General features: G+C 43.6%; 1 protein-coding gene across 1 annotated transcript in view; it reads left to right on the top strand.

Moving 5' to 3' along the window:
- LOC135513727 (extracellular matrix organizing protein FRAS1-like) overlaps window positions 1-20,372 on the top strand; it is a 400,333-nt gene that overhangs the window by 254,390 nt on the left and 125,571 nt on the right. Inside the window, exons 24-31 of the mRNA XM_064936617.1 lie at window positions 4,371-4,511; window positions 5,462-5,602; window positions 6,770-6,910; window positions 12,192-12,297; window positions 12,395-12,559; window positions 13,548-13,632; window positions 19,614-19,715; window positions 19,800-20,018. Coding sequence (XP_064792689.1) covers window positions 4,371-4,511; window positions 5,462-5,602; window positions 6,770-6,910; window positions 12,192-12,297; window positions 12,395-12,559; window positions 13,548-13,632; window positions 19,614-19,715; window positions 19,800-20,018 — 1,100 coding nt within the window. The remainder of the gene's footprint in view (window positions 1-4,370; window positions 4,512-5,461; window positions 5,603-6,769; window positions 6,911-12,191; window positions 12,298-12,394; window positions 12,560-13,547; window positions 13,633-19,613; window positions 19,716-19,799; window positions 20,019-20,372) is intronic.

The following is a 20,372-nucleotide window of genomic DNA, read 5'->3' as shown; positions in this document are numbered from 1 at the left end:
CATAAACAACAACATAAACAACAACAACAACATGGACAACAACAACAACATAAACAACAACAACATAAACAACAGCAACACCAACATAAACAACAACAGCAGCAACAACAACAACATAAGCAACAACAACAGTAACAACAACAACAACAATAACACCAAGCCCAACATAAACAACAACAGCAAAAACAACAACAACAACAACAGCAGCAGCAGCCACAACAACATAAACAACAACAACACCAACATAAACAACAACACCAACATAAACAACAACATAAACAACAACAACAGTAACAACAACAACAATAACACCAAGCCCAACATGAACATAAACAACAACAGCAAAAACAACAACAACAGCAGCAGCAGCAACAACAACATAAACAACAACAGCAACAACAACACCAGCATAAACAACAATAATAACACCATAAACAACAACAGCACCAACATAAACAACAACATAAACAACAACAACAGTAACAACAACAACAATAACACCAAGCCCAACATAAACATAAACAACAACAGCAAAAACAACAACAACAGCAGCAGCAGCAACAACAACATAAACAACAACACCAACATAAACAACAACAGCAACAACAACACCAGCATAAACAACAATAATAACACCATAAACAACAACAGCACCAACATAAACAACAACATAAACAACAACAGCAACAGCAACAACAACAGTGTTTTAGGAGGATATGACTGCTGTTTGCTAGCGGGCCTCAGCGGCTCCTTTATCTGTGGTGAGATAACGTAATCAGGTTTTTGTCAAGCAAAATCAGCTCCGCCCCTCAGGTATAAAAGCACTTCCCACTCTGCTGACAGAATTAGACAAGTACTACAGAGAGGGAGGGAGTTTATTTCCTACCATTCAGGGAGCCGTGAAGAGGTGTGTGTGTTTTGTGTGTGCATATGTGCTTAAGGGTGTGTTTGTGTGTGTGTGTGTGTGAGCGGTGGCTGGATAGTATCTCAGCAGGTGTTTCAACACAGCAGCCAGTCAGTCAATAGAATCAACACTGTTTATCCCCTGAGCTAGTTACACACACACGCACGCACGCACGCACGCACACACACACACACACACACACCCAACGCGACGCCGCTTGCTACCTGGGTACCCTGGGTAAACCTGGCAAGGTAGAGAGACTGTGCAGCGTTAGCTGGGGCAGTTGTTGTTGTCATTTTTATTTTTGTTATTGATGTTGCTATGTCAGTCTGACTTTGTCATCAGGACTTAATCATCAGGACTTAATCATCAGGACTTAATCATCAGGACTTAATCATCAGGACTTAATCATCAGGACTTAATCATCAGGACTTAGTCATCAGGAGTTAATCATCAGGAATTAATCATCAGGACTTAATCATCAGGACTTAGTCATCAGGACTTAGTCATCAGGACTTAGTCATCAGGACTTAATCATCAGGACTTAGTCATCAGGACTTAGTCATCAGGACTTAGTCATCAGGACTTAGTCATCAGGAGTTAGTCATCAGGACTTAGTCATCAGGAGTTAATCATTGGGACTTAATCATCGGGGTTTAGTCATCAGGACTTAGTCATCAGGACTTAATCATCAGGACTTAATCATCAGGACTTAATCATCAGGACTTAGTCATCAGGACTTAGTCATCAGGACTTAGTCATCAGGACTTAATCATCAGGACTTAATCATCAGGACTTAGTCATCAGGACTTAATCATCAGGACTTAGTCATCAGGACTTAATCATCAGGACTTAGTCATCAGGACTTAATCATCAGGACTTAATCATCAGGACTTAATCATCAGGACTTAGTCATCAGGACTTAGTCATCAGGACTTAATCATCAGGACTTAATCATCAGGACTTAATCATCAGGACTTAATCATCAGGACTTAATCATCAGGACTTAATCATCAGGACTTAGTCATCAGGAGTTAGTCATCAGGACTTAATCATCAGGACTTAATCATCAGGACTTAATCATCAGGACTTAGTCATCAGGACTTAATCATCAGGACTTAGTCATCAGGACTTAGTCATCAGGACTTAATCATCAGGACTTAGTCATCAGGACTTAGTCATCAGGACTTAGTCATCAGGACTTAATCATCAGGACTTAATCATCAGGACTTAGTCATCAGGACTTAGTCATCAGGACTTAATCATCAGGACTTAGTCATCAGGACTTAGTCATCAGGACTTAGTCATCAGGACTTAGTCATCAGGACTTAGTCATCAGGACTTAATCATCAGGACTTAGTCATCAGGACTTAGTCATCAGGAGTTAGTCATCAGGACTTAGTCATCAGGACTTAGTCATCAGGACTTAGTCATCAGGACTTAATCATCAGGACTTAGTCATCAGGACTTAGTCATCAGGACTTAATCATCAGGACTTAATCATCAGGACTTAGTCATCAGGACTTAGTCATCAGGACTTAATCATCAGGACTTAGTCATCAGGAGTTAGTCATCAGAACTTAGTCATCAGGACTTAGTCATCAGGACTTAGTCATCAGGACTTAATCATCAGGACTTAATCATCAGGACTTAATCATCAGGACTTAGTCATCAGGAGTTAATCATCAGGACTTAATCATCAGGACTTAATCATCAGGACTTAATCATCAGGACTTAGTCATCAGGACTTAGTCATCAGGACTTAGTCATCAGGACTTAATCATCAGGACTTAATCATCAGGACTTAGTCATCAGGACTTAGTCATCAGGACTTAGTCATCAGGAGTTAGTCATCAGGACTTAATCATCAGGACTTAGTCATCAGGACTTAGTCATCAGGACTTAATCATCAGGACTTAATCATCAGGACTTAGTCATCAGGACTTAGTCATCAGAACTTAGTCATCAGGACTTAATCATCAGGACTTAATCATCAGGACTTAATCATCAGGACTTAGTCATCAGGACTTAGTCATCAGGACTTAGTCATCAGGACTTAGTCATCAGGACTTAGTCATCAGGACTTAGTCATCAGGACTTAGTCATCAGGACTTAATCATCAGGACTTAATCATCAGGACTTAGTCATCAGGAGTTAGTCATCAGGACTTAGTCATCAGGACTTAGTCATCAGGACTTAGTCATCAGGACTTAATCATCAGGACTTAGTCATCAGGACTTAGTCATCAGGACTTAATCATCAGGACTTAGTCATCAGGACTTAATCATCAGGACTTAATCATCAGGACTTAGTCATCAGGACTTAGTCATCAGGACTTAATCATCAGGACTTAATCATCAGGACTTAGTCATCAGGACTTAATCATCAGGACTTAGTCATCAGGACTTAGTCATCAGGACTTAGTCATCAGGACTTAGTCATCAGGACTTAGTCATCAGGACTTAGTCATCAGGACTTAATCATCAGGACTTAATCATCAGGACTTAGTCATCAGGACTTAATCATCAGGACTTAATCATCAGGACTTAGTCATCAGGACTTAATCATCAGGAGTTAATCATCAGGACTTAGTCATCAGGACTTAGTCATCAGGACTTAGTCATCAGGACTTAATCATCAGGAGTTTAATAAGAATGTTTCTCAGGAGTCTGTAATCCCTTCCTCTCTCTGTCTCAATTCAATTCACAGGACTTTATTGGCATGGGAAACATGTTTACATTTCCAAAGCAAGTTAAATAGATAATAAACAAAAAGGGAAATACACAATCAGAAAGTACGTTTTTAAAGAATATAGACATTTCAAATGTAATGTTATTGGATGTATACAGTGCTGTAACAATGTGCAAATAGTTCAACCGATAAATATACAATAGGTTGTATTTACAATGGTGTTTCTGCTACACTGGTTGCCCTTTTCTTGTGGCAACAGCTCACAAATCTTTCTGCTGTGGTGACACACTGTGGTATTTCACCTAATAGATATGGGAGTTTATCAAGATTGGATTTGTTTTCAAATTAGCCTGTCTTCTCTTGAGAGCCAGGTCTACCTACGGTGGCCTTTCTCAATAGCAAGGCTGTGCTCACTGAGTCGATCTCTCTCTCTCATTCTGACACTCTCTTTCTATTAATCTGTTTCTGTTGATGTCTCTCTTTCTCTCCTTTCTCTTCTTTCCTAACCCCTCCCTCCCCCCTGCCTCCCTCCCTCCCTCCCTCTCTCTCTCTCTCTCTCTCTCTGTGTCTCTCTCTCTCCCAACTCCCTCTCCCTCCCTCCCTTTCTCTCTCTCTCCCAACTCCCTCTCCCTCCCTCCCCCCCTCCCCCTCCCTCCCTCCCTCCCCCTCCCTCCCTCCCTCCCTCCCTCCCTCCCTCCCTCCCTCCCTCCCTCCCTCCCTCCCTCCCTCCCTCCCTCCCTCCCTCCCTCCCTCCCTCCCTCCCTCCCTCCTCCAGAGTGTGATTGGAGCTGTAATGAATGTGAGGGTCCTCTGCGTACTGACTGTCTCCAGTGCATGGAAGGACACGTTCTTCAGGATGGACTCTGCACCCAGGGCTGCTCCCCAGGGTCCTACCAGAATGGGGAGAGATGCCTCAGTAAGTGCCTGAATAGAATGATCGTTTAACTTATTAAATCTTTCAGTGTTGTTGTCTGTTTTAAGTCAGTTTTACCTTCTAACCTGTGTTATGTTCTCTCTCAATGTCCCCTCTCTTATTCTGTCAATGTCCCCTCTCTTATTCTGTCAATGTCCCTTCTTTCTCTCTATCTCTCTTTCTCACTCTCTCTCTGTCAATTTCTATGTCCCCTCGCTCTCTCTGTCAATGTCTCTGTCCCCTCACTCTCTTTGTCAATGTCTCTGTCCCCTCGCTCTCTCTGTCAATGTCTCTGTCCCCTCACTCTCTTTGTCAATGTCTCTGTCCCCTCGCTCTCTCTGTCAATGTCTCTGTCCCCTCGCTCTCTCTGTCAATGTCTCTGTCCTCTCGCTCTCTTTGTCAATGTCTCTGTCCCCTCGCTCTCTCTGTCAATGTCTCTGTCCCCTCACTCTCTTTGTCAATGTCTCTGTCCCCTCGCTCTCTCTGTCAATGTCGCTGTCCCCTCGCTCTCTCTGTCAATGTCTCTGTCCCCTCGCTCTCTTTGTCAATGTCTCTATCCCCTCGCTCTCTTTGTCAATGTCTCTGTCCCCTCGCTCTCTCTGTCAATGTCTCTGTCCCCTCACTCTCTTTGTCAATGTCTCTGTCCCCTCGCTCTCTCTGTCAATGTCTCTGTCCCCTCGCTCTCTCTGTCAATGTCTCTGTCCCCTCGCTCTCTCTGTCAATGTCTCTGTCCCCTCGCTCTCTCTGTCAATGTCTCTGTCCCCTCGCTCTCTCTGTCAATGTCTCTGTCCCCTCGCTCTCTCTGTCAATGTCTCTGTCCCCTCGCTCTCTCTGTCAATGTCTCTGTCCCCTCGCTCACTCTGTCAATGTCTCTGTCCCCTCGCTCTCTTTGTCAATGTCCATGTCTCCTCACTCTCTCTGTCTCTCTCTCTCTCCTTCTCTCTGTGCGCCAGGTTGTGATGAACACTGTGAAGTGTGCCACGGGCCAGGCCAGTGTGGGCGATGCCAGACTCCTTATTCCACCCTGCAGGGCCACTGTGTGTTGGAGTGTGGGAGGACATTCTTCTTGGACTCCTCTCTGAAGCTCTGTACACGTAAGACTACGCAGTAAATCAAAGAGAGTTGAAATCACAGAGTAGAAACATAGTGTTTGTAATGGGATTTGGATTGGGACTGAGTCACTAACTGAGTCACTAACTCTGTTAAGAGTAGCCAGAGACAGGGAGGTAAAACCGTGTATCCATATATGCGGGAGGGACATTAATTGTCCACTGTTGCAGGTATATTTTTTTTGTTATTGTTTGTTTCAGTATCTGTGTTTAATCATGTACATGGGCTATTTTTTTTTAAATTTAACTACTACGCAATGATATAGAATATCCATTTTCCTCAACTAGTCTAATCTGTAAATGGTTTGATGTATTGCGACCGTTACTGAGAAGGCTGTTGCTGTTTACATGATTCTGGAGTCTAACAATAGTTCTCTCCTCCCTGCTCTGACATGCGTTCTGATTGTAAGTTGTGGGTGATGTAAAATTGCTGAACAATCCTCCCTCATAAATGGATACCAAATAGAGATTTGATGTCATATTGCATGCAACCTTAAATGGGACCATATAAACCCCCAAATAGTGTTGAGTTTGACTCCACAGGAGTTTAATTAACTCTTGCGATTATGTTGTGAGGGTAAACATTACTCAAAATAATTAACTCTAGAATACTGAACGACACTGCAGAGAGAGTTTAAAAAAAACAACAACAGTTATTTTCAATGAATACCGTACAGAATGAAACGCAGTGACTCAGAGTTAAATATCAACACTAAATTGAGCATATATACCACTCTGTAAAAATAACTCTGTTGCCAGAGTGAGTTTTACTCTTTTTAGACTGGGACCAAATGTTACTCTGTGGCAGAGTGAGTTTTTCTTCAATTAAGAGTTTACATTTACTCCGTCATATTTTACCGTGTAATCATTCTCTATGCAGCTCTGTTTTGGGTTGATTCAAACAACTTATGCAGAGACATACATAAAATGTGATGTCATAATGATGTAAACGTAGAAAGATACACGTAAGACTCTTCATTTAGAACAAACAGGGTTTTTCAGTAGTTTTTTGTTGTTGAAAGTGTTGTTGTTGTTTTTTCTTCTAGTTTCAGCCCAGTTACATACAGACCCTATTGAGGCAGTCAATCATCATAACTGAGCTTCTGATTAAGTCACACTTATTGTGTTGTTTCCTCTCTTCCTGTTACCCAGCATGCTCAGCTGACTGTGTGGAGTGTGAGGGGATGGGTCGCTGCACCGTGTGCAGACAAAACACTTACCTAAGAGATGGATACTGTACTCCAGACTGTGGACACGGTTTCTATAGTGACAAGAAGAGCAGGACTTGCCATGGTAAGCTCTGGTGTATACATGTAGAGAAAACAGGAGAGGACCTAGTACCATGCCCTAGGGGACACCAGTAGACAGAACAGGAGAGGACCTAGTACCATGCCCTGGGGGACACAGTAGACAGAACAGGAGAGGACCTAGTACCATGCCCTGGGGGACACAGTAGACAGAACAGGACAGGACCTAGTACCATGCCCTGGGGGACACAGTAGACAGAACAGGAGAGGACCTAGTACCATGCCCTGGGGGACACCGGTAGACAGAACCTGAAGAGGACCTAGTACCAAGCCCTGGGGTATACCAGTGGTGTGTCTCTGACTGATTAAATTGCAACAATTAAACCACTAATAACCTGGGGCACCACGGAAGCATTCATTTATATAGAGCGGTTATCTCCCGAATCCACTGTCTTAAAGATCTGAAGATCTTTTATATCAATAGCAGTCAATTATTAATCGTCACCTCGATTGGTCTCATTCGGATTATCGTAAATTCTTGATTATCTGCACAAACCCTAGCTTATAAATTGAATCATCAATACACAAATTGGCTTAATTACAGTGCCTTGCGAAAGTATTCGGCCCCCTTGAACTTTGCGACCTTTTGCCACATTTCAGGCTTCAAACATAAAGATATAAAACTGTATTTTTTTGTGAAGAACCAACGACAAGTGAACACAATCATGAAGTGGAACGACATTTATTGGATATTTCAAACTTTTTAAACAAATCAAAAACTGAAAAATTGGGCGTGCAAAATTATTCAGCCCCTTTACTTTCAGTGCAGCAAACTCTCTCCAGAAGTTCAGTGAGGATCTCTGAATGATCCAATGTTGACCTAAATGACTAATGATGATAAATACAATCCACCTGTGTGTAATCAAGTCTCCGTATAAATGCGAGCACTGTGCAAGCGATAATATTGAAATGGAAGGAGTATCAGACCACTGCAAATCTACCAAGACCTGGCTGTCCCTCTAAACTTTCAGCTCATACAAGGAGAAGACTGATCAGAGATGCAGCCAAGAGGCCCATGATCACTCTGGATGAACTGCAGAGATCTACAGCTGAGGTGGGAGACTCTGTCCATAGGACAACAATCAGTCGTATATTGCACAAATCTGGCCTTTATGAAAGAGTGGCAAGAAGAAAGCCATTTCTTAAAGATATCCATAAAAAGTGACGTTTAAAGTTTGCCACAAGCCACCTGGGAGACACACCAAACATGTGGAAAAAGGTGCTCTGGTCAGATGAAACCAAAATTGAACTTTTTGGCAACAATGCAAAACGTCATGTTTGGCGTAAAAGCAACACAGCTCATCACCCTGAACACATTATTCCCACTATCAAACATGGTGGTGGTAGCATCATGGTTTGGGCCTGCTTTTCTTCAGCAGGGACAGGGAAGATGGTTAAAATTGATGGGAAGATGGATGGAGCCAAATACAGGACCATTCTGGAAGAAAACCTGATGGAGTCTGCAAAAGACCTGAGACTGGGACGGAGATTTGTCTTCCAACAAGACAATGATCCAAAACATAAAGCAAAATCTACAATGGAATGGTTCAAAAATAAACATATCCAGGTGTTAGAATGGCCAAGTCAAAGTCCAGACCTGAATCCAATCGAGAATCTGTCTATATACATAGGATAGATCACACATCGATTACTAATCATGTCATGAAAAGCCCCAAGTGGGTTAACCCGATATGACGGCTGGTTACACAAAGGAAGGGGGTTGGGTTTGAATGAAAGAGCCGGAAGACTGAGGGACAAAGGGACTGAATCTCTATCGGACCTTGAGAAGCTATGCTACCATAAATACAGAATCTTATGCATTCTAATAACCGGACATTCAGAAAAGGAAAAATATATATATATTTACTCTGCGCTGCACTTCGAAAGATGGGTCGAAGATGGAAGACTGGTTTACCCAGCAGAAATCGCCATTGTCCTTTGAAGAATATTTCTGGTCGAAGTGTTGTAGAGCGGATACGTTGAAGTACCCTGTCGTTCTTAGAAGATTGTCTGTCCTTTTCTAGGCCAAGTACGTTTACAGCTGCAGCTGATAACTCGATGTCTAGGATGTATAACTTCTTTAGTGAATAATCATTCGTAGTTCATAACAAGTTGCCATACTCAGCTAGTGCTGTATTCTGGTAGGTCTAGTCGAAATTCATCATTCCAGCGTGGTGATCATCACCTCCACATTGAAATTAGCCCTTTTAAATGTATCGACTCCAGTTCTCACGTCATCAGGAACTAAGGTTGACTTCCATCAACGGGCTTTTGTATTGGGGGAGAGAAGGGCGTGTTTCATAGTTCTCAACCAATGTCTGTTCATTAAAGAGGACATAGTACAGAGCCCTGGGTGACATCAGTAGTGAGACATTTAAGGAGACCTTGGGGCGGCAGAGTAGTCTAGTGGTTAGAGCGTTGGACTAGTAACCGGAAGGTTGCAAGTTCAAACCCCCAAGCTGACAAGGTACAAATCTGTCATTCTTCCCCTGAACAGGCAGTTAACCCACTGTTCCTAGGCCGTCATTAAAAATAAGAATTTGTTCTTAACTTAAATGCTTTACAGCCAAAGCTAGACAAGTATTTGTGTAAGTTTATCAATACCCTAGCATAGCATTATGCCTTGCAAGGTTTGCAGGCAACCTTGTCACGAAAATCAGAAAAGCAATCAAATTAAATCGTTTACATTTGATGAACTGAAGAAACTCCCAGGTAGATAGCCAAAGTAAATTTTTTCCCAAAATATTATTTTTGTAGGCGAAATAGCTCCGTTTGTTCTTCACGTTTGGCTGAGAAATCGACCGGTAATCGACCCTGAAAAATATTTCAAATTAGCTCGATAATATCGACAGAAACATGGCAAACGTTGTTTATCATCAATCCTCAAGGTGTTTTTCAAATATCGATTCAATAATATATCAACCGGGACAATTGGTTTCTCAGTAGAAGCGATTGGAATAATGGCTACCTCTGTATTTTATGCAATCATTTCTCTGGGAGCATCAGGTGACCACTTCACAATGAAGCCGCCTACGGGTATTCTTCAACATAAATGCGTAAAACTACGTCACAATGCTGTAGACACCTTGGGGAATACGTAGAAAGCGTAATCTGGTTGATAGGGCATTCACAGCTCAATAGGGACGCATCGGAACGCAGGGCTTTCAAAAGATGAGTCACTTCCGGATTGGATTTTTCTCAGGCTTTCGCCTGTAACATCAGGTCTGTTATACTCACCAACAATATTTTTACAGTTTTGGAAACTTTAGAGTGTTTTCTATCCTAAGCTGTCAATTATGTGCATATTCTAGCATCTTGTCCTGACAAAATATACCGTTTAATTTAGGAATGTTATTTTTCCAAAAATGAATATACTACCCCCTAGTACCAACAGGTTAAGGGGACCTAGTACAGAGCCCTGGGAACACCAATAGTGAGACATTAAAGAAGATCTAGGACAGAGCCTTGAGCGACACCAGTAGTGAGACATTAAAGAGGACCTAGTACAGAACCCTGGGGGACACCAATAGTGAGATATTAAACCTCTTGATACTCCCCATCCCAGATCCGGGATCGTGAATAAAGCCTCAGGCTCATTAGCATAACGCAACATTAACGATTTCTGAAAATCGCAAATAAAATGAAAATAATGTGCCTGCTCTCAAGCTTAGCCTTTTCTTAACCTCTTGAAACTCCCCATCCCGGATCCGGGATTGTGACTAAGCCTCAGGCTCATTAGCATAACGCAACGTTAACGATTTCTGAAAATCGCAAATAAAATTAAAATAATGCGTTTGCTCTCAAGCTTAGCCTTTTCTTAACAACACTGTCATCTCAGATTTTCAAAATATGCTTTTGAACCATAGAAATTGACTAATTTGTGTAAGAGTATGCAAAGCTAGCATAGCATTTTGTGTAGCATGTAGCACGCAACATTTTCACAAAAGCCAGATAACCAAATAAATAAAATCATTTACCTTTGAAGAGCTTCTGATGTTTTCAATGAGGAGACTCCCAGCCACATACCAAATGCGCAGTGTTTCCTGAAAGCGTCTGTGTGTAGGAGAAATCGTTCCGTTTTCTACATTGCGCCTGGCTACCGAAACGAACCGAAAATGCAGTCACCTACAACGTGAAACTTTTTCCGGATTAACTACATAATATCGACCGAAACATGGCAAACGTTGTTTGGAATCAATCCTCAAGGTGTTTTTTCACATATCTCTTCATTGACATGCAGTTCATGGAAGCTTGCTTCTCTCTCTGTGCCCCATGGAAAAATACTGGCAGGTGACTTTTGCGCACCAATTTCGGCGCAGGACACCGGGCGGACACGTGGTAAATGTGGTCTCTTATGGTCAATCTTCCAACTTTCTGCCTACAAATACGTCACAATGCTGCAGACACCTTGGGGAAACGACAGAAAGGGCAGACTCATTCCTCTTGCGTTCACAGCCATATAAGGAGATCATGAAAGACAGAGCCTCAAAAATCCTTGTCATTTCCTGGATGCCAAGTCATCTTGGTTTTGCCTGAAGCTCACGTTAAAGGGCACGCACAGAGAAGATATTTGTATTTCTGGACACGTCAGAGTGTTTTCTTTCGAACAGTAGCAATTATATGCATAGTCGAGCATCTTTTTGTGACAAAATATCTTGTTTAAAACGGGAACGTTTTTCTTCCAAAAATGAAATAGCGCCACCATAAGTGTAAGAGGTTAACCTCTCAACCTCCCTGTCATCTCAGATTTTCAAAATATGCTTTTGAACCATAGCAAATCACTAATTTGTGTAAGAGTATGCTAAGCTAGCTTAGCATTTTGAGTAGCATTTAGCACGCAACATTTTCACAAAAACCAGATAAATAAAATCATTTACCTTTGAAGAGCTTCGGATGTTTTCAATGAGGAGACTCTCAGTTACATACCAAATGTTCAGTTTTTCCTGAAAGAATCTTTGTGTAGGAGAAATCACTCCGTTTTGTACATCACATTTGGCTACCGAAACGAACCGAAAATTCAGTCACCAAAACGTCAAACTTTTTCCGAATTAAAGAGGACCTAGTGCAGAGCCCTGGGGTACACCAATAATGTGACAGAACATTTATTAATTCATTGTAACCTTATCGTAGGACACTCGGGACTCTGATCTCCCTCTCTCCTTTTCTTCCTCCCTCTTCTACCATCCCTCTCTTTCTTGCTCTTTCCCCCTCCCCCCCTCCCTCCCCCTCCCTAACTCTCTCCTTATTCATTACCTCCCTCCATCCAGCTAACAGCCAGCCCCCAACCCTGCATATCAGTAGCTCTCTGCTGGTACCAATTGGAGGGACTAAACCCCTGGACTCAACCATACTCTCTGCCCAGGATCAAGACAGGTAGGAGACTGAACTAAATTTACCCCACCCTTCTCTCTGCTAAAAGTATGATTTGTGATATTTATCAAATGATTTTGATTGAATTTTGACCTGCCAGCCCTCCAGAGAGCTTGGTTTTCCAGCTGCTGCAGCCCCCTGCTACAGGCCGTATGGTTGTCCTAGAGGGGGGCAGGGAGATAGAGATGTCCCGAGATGACACCTTCTCCTGGGCACAGCTACAGAGCAGACAGGTCCGCTTCACTCACGACAAGGACCAGGCCAAGTGAGTATACTGAGAAAGAAATGTGTCTCAATCTCAATATATGTTTCTTCCTTTATTTTTTCCCCTCTCTCTCTCTCTCTCTCTGTTTCCCTCTCTCTCTTTCTCTCTCTCTCTCTCTCTCTCTCTCTCTCTCTCTCTCTCTCTCTCTCTCTCTGTCTCTGTCTCCCTCTCCATTTATCTGTCTCTCTCTCTCTGTTTCCCTCTCTCTCTTTCTCTCTCTCTCTCTCTCTCTCTCTCTCTCTCTCTCTCTCTCTCTCTCTCTCTGTCTCTGTCTCCCTCTCCATTTATCTGTCTCTCTCTCTCTGTTTCTCTGTCTCTCTTGCTGTCTCTCTCTGTCTCCCTCTCCATTTATATCAATTAAATTCAATTCATGGGGCTTTATTGGCATGGGAAACACGTGTTAACATTGCCAAAGCAGGTGAGGTAGATATTATACAAAAGTGAACTAAACAATAAAAATTAACAGTAAACATTACACATACAGAAGTCTCTCTCCCTCTCTCTCTCTCCATTTCTCTCTGTCTCTGTCTCTTTCTCTCTGTCTCTCACTCTCTCTCTCTCTCTCTCTCTCTCTCTCTCTCGCTGTCTCTCTCTGTCTATCTCCCTTTGTTTCCCTCTGTCTCTCTCGCTGTCTCTTTGTCTCCCTCTCCATTTCTCTCTCTCTCTTTGTCTCCCTCTCCATTTCTCTCTCTCTCTCTCTCTCTCGCTGTCTCTCGCTGTCTCTCTCTCTCTCTCTCTCTCTCTCTCTCTCTCTCTCTCTCTCTCTCTCTTGCTGTCTCGCTGTCTCTCTCTCTCTCTCTCGCTGCCTCTCTGTCTATCTCCCTTTGTTTCCCTCTGTCTCTCTCTTTGTCTCTCTCTCTCTCTCTCTCTCTCTCTCTCTCTCTCTCTCTTTATCTCTCTTTCTCTCTCTCTCTCTCTCTCTCTCTCTCTCTCTCTCTCTCTTTCTGTATCTAATGTGTGTATGTATTGTGTCATTGTATTGTTCCAGGAGTGGACAGTTCACCCTGCGTGTAGCTGACCCCCAGCTCTTTTCCCAACCAGAGACCATTCAGGTCCAGGCAGTGTCGATGCAGGTACAATATACAACACACAAACAATTGTATTGACACCTACAATAAGTGCCTTGGTTGCCCAAATATGAACCTTGCCCTGCCTCGTTCATAACCAGAGCAACCCTGCCCTGCCTCATTCATAAACACAGAGGAAGGTTAGCCTTGCCCTCCTCGCATGTTTCAGAGGGGATTTCTAAATGATTGTCGGATTGTAGCTTAGCGCTTAGCATGCTAGCATGTTGTGGCATGCAGTAGGAGGCACCCATAGTCAGTTTGCAACCAGCCGTGTCCAATGCTGCTGTTTCACCCCAAGCTCTGCAGCTTGGCATGACTCCCCAGCCACAACAAGGTGTGTGTGTGTATACATTTAAAAATAAAACATATTTATTTATTTAATCTTTATTTAACTAGGCAAGTCAGTTAATAACAGATTCTTACTTGCAATGACGGCCGGAGTGAATTGCAAAGACCAGAGCTCTCTGGGTCTGAATCTCGAGGTAACCGTATACATGATTTAACATGGTATTACACCACTCTGGTCTGAAAGGGCAACAGTAAACATGATTTAACATGGTATTACACCACTCTGGTCTGAAGGGGCAACGGTAAACATGATTTAACAGGGTATTACACCACTCTGGTCTGAAGGGGCAACAGTAAACATGATTTAACATGATATTACACCACTCTGGTCTGAAGGGGCAACGGTAAACATTATTTAACATGGTATTACACCACTCTGGTCTGAAGGGGCAACGGTAAACATGATTTAATATGGTATTACACCACTCTGGTCTGAAGGGGCAACGGTAAACATGATTTAACATGATATTACACCACTCTGGTCTGAAGGGGCAACGGTAAACATGTGATTTGTGATGTATTCATTCCTTACCTCATCCCCAGACTATAGTACACAGTATACACTAGGCTATAGTACACAGTATACACCAGGCTACAGTACACAGTATACACCAGGCTATAGTACACAGTATACACCAGGCTATAGTACACAGTATACACCAGGCTACAGTACACAGTATACACCAGGCTATAGTACACAGTATACACCAGGCTATAGTACACAGTATACACCAGGCTATAGTACACAGTATACACCAGGCTATAGTACACAGTATACACCAGGCTATAGCACACAGTATATACCAGGCTATTAAAGACAGCATATAACATCAGTGGTGGAAAAAGTCATACTTGAGTAAAAGTACAGATACCTTTATAGAAAGTTACTCAAGTAAAAGTGAAAGTCACCCAGTAAAATACTACTTGAGTAAAAGTCTAAAAGTATTTGGTTTAAAGTATATTTAAGTATCAAAAGTAAATGTATAAATCATTTAAATTTCTTAATTTAAAAATCTAATCAAATCAAAAATTGTATTGGTCACGGGGCCGCAGAGTAGCCTAGTGGTTAGAGCGTTGGACTAGTAACAAGTTCAAATCCCCGAGCTGACAAGGTACAAAGCTGCCGTTCTGCCCCTGAACAAGCAGTTAACCCACTGTTCCTAGGCCGTCATTGAAAATAAGAATTTGTTCTTAACTGACTTGCCTAGTTAAATACAGGTCAAAAAAAAGAAATACACATGGTTAGCTGACAGTGCAGTAATATCTACCAAGTAATCTAACAATTTGGCCTTCCTGTGACATCGGGTGCTGTAGGTATCATGGAGGGCAGGTAGTTTGCCCCCGGTGATGCGCTGTGTCAACCTCACTACCCTCTGGAGAGCCTTGCGATTGAGGGCAGTGCAGTTTCCGTACCAGGCGGTGATACGGCCCGACAGAATGCTCTCAATTGTGCATCTGTAAAAGTTTGTCAGGGTTTTAGGTGACAAGCCACATTTCTTCAGCCTCCTGAGGTGGCACTGTGGCGCCTTCTTCACCACCCTTTCAGTTTTTCTGTGATGTGTACGCCCAGGAACTTAAAACTTTCCACGTTCTCCACTGCTGTCCCTTTTATGTGGATAGAGGGGTGCTCCTTCTGCTGGTTCCTGAAGTCCACGATCATCTCCTTTGTTTTGTTGACGTTGAGTGAGAGGTTGTTTTTCTGACACCACACTCACCTCCTCCCTGTAGGACGTCTGGTCGTTGTTGGTAATCAAGCCTACTGCAAACTTGATGATTGAGTTGGAGGCGTGCATGGCCACGCAGTCGTAGGTGAACAGGGAGTACAGGACGAGGCTGAGCACGCACCCTTGTGGGGCCCCAGTGTTGAGGGTCAGCGAAGTGGAGGTGATGTTTCCTACCCTCACCACCTGGGGGTAGCCGTCAGGAAGTCCAGGACCCATTTGCACAGGGGATGGGTTCAGACCCAGGACCTCCAGCTTAATGAGGAGCTTGGAGGGTACGATGGTGTTGAATGCTGAGCTGTAGTCGATGAAAACCATTCTTACATAGGTAATCCTCTTGTCCAGATGGGATAGGGCAGTGTTGCAAACTAGACAACACAATTGTCTTGTTTTTTAAATGTACAGATAGCCAGGGGCACACTCCAGTATTCAGGCATCATGTACAAACAAAGCATGTATGTATAGTGAGTCCATCACATCAGAGGCAGTAGGGATGACCAGGGAGGGTCTCTGTTTAGTGAGTCCTCCAGATCAGAGGCAGTAGGGATGACCAGGGATGTTCTCTGTTTAGTGAGTCCTCCAGATCAGAGGCAGTAGGGATGACCAGGGAGGGTCTCTGTTTAGTGAGTCCTCCAGATCAGAGGTAATAGGGATGACCAGGGATGTTCTCTGTTTAGTGAGTCCCCCAGATCAGAGGCAGTAGGGATGTCCAGGGATGTTCTCTGTTTAGTGAGTATTCCAGATCAGAGGCAGTAGGGATGACCAGGGATGTTCTCTGTTTAGTGAGTCCTCCAGATCAGAGGCAGCAGGGATGACCAGGGATGTTCTCTGTTTAGTGAGTCCACCAGATCAGAGGCAGTAGGGATGACCAGGGATGTTCTCTGTTTAGTGAGTCCACCAGATCAGAGGCAGTAGGGATGACCAGGGATGTTCTCTGTTTAGTGAGTCCACCAGATCAGAGGCAGTAGGGATGACCAGGGATGTTCTCTGTTTAGTGAGTCCACCAGATCAGAGGCAGTAGGGATGACCAGGGATGTTCTCTGTTTAGTGAGTCCACCAGATCAGAGGCAGTAGGGATGACCAGGGATGTTCTCTGTTTAGTGAGTCCACCAGATCAGAGGCAGTAGGGATGACCAGGTATGTTCTTTGTTTAGTGAGTCCACCAGATCAGAGGCAGTAGGGATGACCAGGGATGTTCTCTGTTTAGTGAGTCCTCCAGATCAGAGGCAGTAGGGATGACCAGGGATGTTCTCTGTTTAGTGAGTCCACCAGATCAGAGGCAGTAGGGATGACCAGGGATGTTCTCTGTTTAGTGAGTCCACCAGATCAGAGGCAGTAGGGATGACCAGGGATGTTCTCTGTTTAGTGAGTCCACCAGATCAGAGGCAGTAGTGGTGACCAGGGATGTTCTCTGTTTAGTGAGTCCACCAGATCAGAGGCAGTAGGGATGGCCAGGGATGTTCTCTGTTTAGTGAGTCCTCCAGATCAGAGGCAGTAGTGGTGACCTGGTATGTTCTCTGTTTAGTGAGTCCTCCAGATCAGAGGCAGTAGGGATGACCAGGGATGTTCTCTGTTTAGTGAGTCCACCAGATCAGAGGCAGTAGGGATGACCAGGGATGTTCTGTTGATAAGTGCGTGAAATGGACAATGTTCCTGTCCTGCTAATCATTCAAACTTAACGAGTACTTTTGGATGTCAAGGAAAATGTATTGAGTAAAAAATACAATCTTTTCTGAAGGAATGTAGTGAAGTAAAAGTCAAAGTTGTCCAAAATATAAATAATAAAGTAAAGTACAGATACACCCCATAAAACTACTTAAGTAGTACTATAAAGTATTTTTACTTAAGTACTTTACACCACTGTGTATCAGGCTATTACACACAGCGCATAAAAGGCTGATACATTATGCATTTAAATTTGGCCCCAGTGGGAGTGACCTTACTGAGTAAAGTATCTGTCTAGTAAAAGGTCCAATTCAGACGTTTTTATCTCAATATCAAATCATTTCTGGGTAACAAGTAATACCTTACTGTGATTGTTTTCAATTGAAATGGTCAAGAAGGAACAAAAATAACTTCTTAGCCAAGAACAATTTCACAAGCGATAATTTTGCTTGGGCTGTCTGGGGGTGGTCTGGGTGAGGAGCCCAATGGGAGGAGCCTACTGGGAGGAGCCTACTGGGAGAGCCTAATGGGAGGAGCCTAATGGGAGGAGCCTGACGGGGGAGCATAATGGGAGGAGCCTGATGGGAGGAGCCTACTGGGGGAGCCTAATGGGAGGAGCCTGACAGGGGAGCCTGGTGGGAGGAGCCTAATGGGAGGCGCCGAATGGGAGGCGCCGAATGGGAGGAGCCGAATGGGAGGAGCCTAATGGGAGGAGCCTAATGGGAGGGATATGTAACCTTCAAACAAAGAGGTTTGAAACTCTCTTTGCCTATTAACTAATACCTTAATCTGTTGTGAACAGACAACGTCAACATAATGGTACCATAGATATGTCATGATATAACGAGCAGCATTAGTTCTGGTGCTCTGGACCAATCAGAATTTCAGGAAGGGAGGGCACATTTAGACCATAGACTTGCCTGTAACTTGCAAAAAGATGGAGCTCTTTGTTCTGGGTCCGGTCCTCAATCTATCTCTTCTCTTAACACATATGGGCCCAGAACTTACTGGGTTCGTACTGGGTTAACTGAGATTATGCAATTCAAAACTTCATCCCACCAAAACAAAACAGTCTTAACAAAACAGCTCTTACACTAAAAAGGGGATTCACAATTTCACAATGTAATTCCAACCTCATAGTGTGAAAATATAAAACACAGATAAATCAAGTTTTTGGACTGCACTAGGCCTTTAAATGTAGAGAATCCCATGACTGCGAGGCGTGGATCTGTTGTTGTGGTATGCTATCGTACGGGGGGGGAATGTGCTGTGGGAGATGATTGGTTGGACGATTAAGCCAATGCGTCGTGAGTTTTCTCCCTGTCTTTCCGTAGCGGCTTACGAAGGACACGTCCATCAGTCTGGAAATGGGATTAATTCACTCCTGATAAATGTTCGGCAGTTTGGCTGAGGCCAATTTAAATGAGTGACTGCTGTTGGAGTTGGCGCCTTATTGTAGATGTGCCTGACTGTACCTAACACATAGATACAGCACAGTGAGAAACGTTTCATATAACTCACCTCCTAGTAGGCGGTCTTCCACTCTGACGCTCACTCGCTAAATGAGAGAGAGAGATCACTACTTAAACCCGCTGTACGTCAACTTCAACGCTGTTGCCATCGTGTAACAGCTCAGGTAGCCTTTTCTTAAGTAGGGATAATAGCTTCACCTTGTGTTCTGTTATATCAACAGCCAGGCTGACAGCTGACAGAGGATTGGCCATGTTTCACCACTGTGGAAATATTTACTTTTACATTTGAGTAATTTAGCAGACACTTATCCAGTGGGATTTAATAGTGCAATCAACTATGTTTACTATGGGAAAACGACCACATTTCACTGTCATTTCAAGTATGGCCTTTGAATGTCAGACAGATAGTGATCAGAAGTGTTTCTCGTAACAGTAGGATAGTTCAGCCATCCCTCCGGTTTCACCATCTCCAATATAGTGTCGAAATGTTGGCCTTTGTTTTAGAATCGGGGCCAATTCTGTTGCTGGTGATGTTCTGCCGTTCCTTATCTAACTCAGTTTTACAGTTGAGTACGACAGAGACAGAGTTCACCTCTTTCTCTACCTAATTCTGGTTGCATTTTTTTGTGCAGCCCTTCTCCCATTTCAACTATCAAGTCCAGAAATGTTTTTACTCCTGTGTTAGGGACAATCTCTTTGTTATCTAAAAGAACAATGAGTAACGCTTTCTAAAAGTCTAAATCAGTGAATTGTAACTCTGCTTCCCTCCCCTGTCACACAGCCCCCACAGATTCTTACCAACAATCCTTTGCTGGTGGGCGGAGGGGAGACGGCGATCATCTCCAAGGCCGTGCTTCAGATCGACGACCCAGACAACCCTCAGGTGTGTGTGTGTGTGTGTGTGTGTGTGTGTATGTGTGTGTGTGTGTATGTGTGTGTGTGTGTCTAAACATCCCCTTCCTCGCAGGATGTCCTGGTCATGGTTCTGGACCCGCCCCAACATGGCCGCCTGACCCGTCTCAATGGCGACCTGGCGCTGAGCCAGTTCAAGATGGAGGAGTTGTCACGGGAACAGGTGCAGTATGTCCATGATGGGTCGCCGGGGCAACGGGACAGGATGCTGCTACAGGTCAACGATGGAAACAGCTACCAGAACATTCTAATGCAGATCAGCATTACTCAGAAGGTACGAGGGAGGGAGGGAGGGAGGGAGGGAGAAAGAGAGAAAGAGAGAAAGAGAGAAAGGAAGGAAGGAAGGAAGGATTGTATGCTTTTTGCATGACTGTCAGATCATATCATGTTGAATGCTGTTTCACGCGAGTGAATGCAAACACTTTTCATATTTCATAAACAAAGTTATGCAACATCCAATGCCCCCGTGTGAAAAAGTACTTGCCCCCTTATACTCAATAACTGGTTGTGCCTCCTTTTAGCTGCATTGACTCCAACCAAACACTTCCTGTAGTTGTTGATCAGTCTCTCACGTCGCTGTGGAGAGACTGTTTACCAGTAACTCTTCCATGCAGAACTGCTGGACCCA

This window comes from Oncorhynchus masou, chromosome 25 (assembly GCF_036934945.1).
Source record: "Oncorhynchus masou masou isolate Uvic2021 chromosome 25, UVic_Omas_1.1, whole genome shotgun sequence".
In the NCBI taxonomy this organism is placed as follows: domain Eukaryota; kingdom Metazoa; phylum Chordata; class Actinopteri; order Salmoniformes; family Salmonidae; genus Oncorhynchus; species Oncorhynchus masou.
This window is presented reverse-complemented; position numbering and strand designations above follow the sequence as displayed.